Source organism: Seriola lalandi, unplaced genomic scaffold (assembly GCF_002814215.2).
Source record: "Seriola lalandi dorsalis isolate HSWRI2012SDOR001 ecotype SW California unplaced genomic scaffold, Sedor1 jcf7180002051188, whole genome shotgun sequence".
In the NCBI taxonomy this organism is placed as follows: Eukaryota; Metazoa; Chordata; class Actinopteri; order Carangiformes; family Carangidae; genus Seriola; species Seriola lalandi.
Genome location: NW_019521741.1, coordinates 1 through 750, shown reverse-complemented (window position 1 = coordinate 750; position 750 = coordinate 1). Strand labels below are relative to the sequence as shown.

General features: G+C 58.0%; 1 protein-coding gene across 1 annotated transcript in view; it reads left to right on the top strand.

The window, feature by feature from the left end:
* Positions 1–739, top strand: part of LOC111649533 (DNA replication factor CDC6-like) — a gene marked incomplete at its 3' end in the record, with an annotated part of 5,449 nt that extends 4,710 nt beyond the window's left edge. Inside the window, exons 2-3 of the mRNA XM_023399282.1 lie at positions 74–337; positions 540–739. Of these exons, the coding sequence (XP_023255050.1) occupies positions 74–337; positions 540–739 (464 nt within the window). The remainder of the gene's footprint in view (positions 1–73; positions 338–539) is intronic.
* Positions 740–750: the final 11 nt, after the last annotated feature.

Here is a 750-nt window from a genome sequence, read left to right as displayed (position 1 = left end):
CCTGATGTCACAGATCAGAGTTTCTTCATGTCTCCTGGAGGTTTAAAAACAATTCTGTATTTTGTCTCTGAAGGCGACGACAACGGTTGTAACCTCGGCGCCGCCCTGCTGGGTTCACCGCCGAAGCAGAGCAGGCCGACTCTGGCCTCGCCCCGAAAACTGGGCTTTGACGAGAACTCGCCGGTCACGGCTCGCCGCCAGCTGGTCCCGTCCTCGCCACGGCAGCCGCTGTCTCCTGCCGTCGCCTTGTCCCCGAGACGCCAGGAAACGCCCGCTGGAAGTCCTGCTCGCCAGAACTCTGAGAAGAAGCCGCCGGTTGTTCGACTGTTTGCAGAAAGTGAGTGTCTCTGTGAAGAGTTCACGTTTTCTACCTTTTCAGCTGCAACAATCCAAGTTAAGATACAACAAACGACTAGTGACAGACAGACGGGAGCTGCTGAGTGGTTGGACACACTCGTCTCTGTGTTTAATGGATCTCTGTTGAAGAGAGGATGGATTTGGGTTCAGTGACGTTTCTAACCTCGCCGTTTCTCCCCCAGAGTCGAGGTTCCAGAGCGTGAAGCAGGCGCTCCACACCGCCGTCCCCGAGCGCCTCCTGTCCAGGGAGGCCGAGCGGGCGTCCATCCGCTCTTTCCTGGAGGACAAGGTGCTGCGGCGCGTCCCCGGCAGCCTCTACATCTCCGGAGCTCCGGGCACCGGCAAGACGGCCTGTTTCAACTGCGTCCTGCAGGAGATGAAGGTACTTTAATC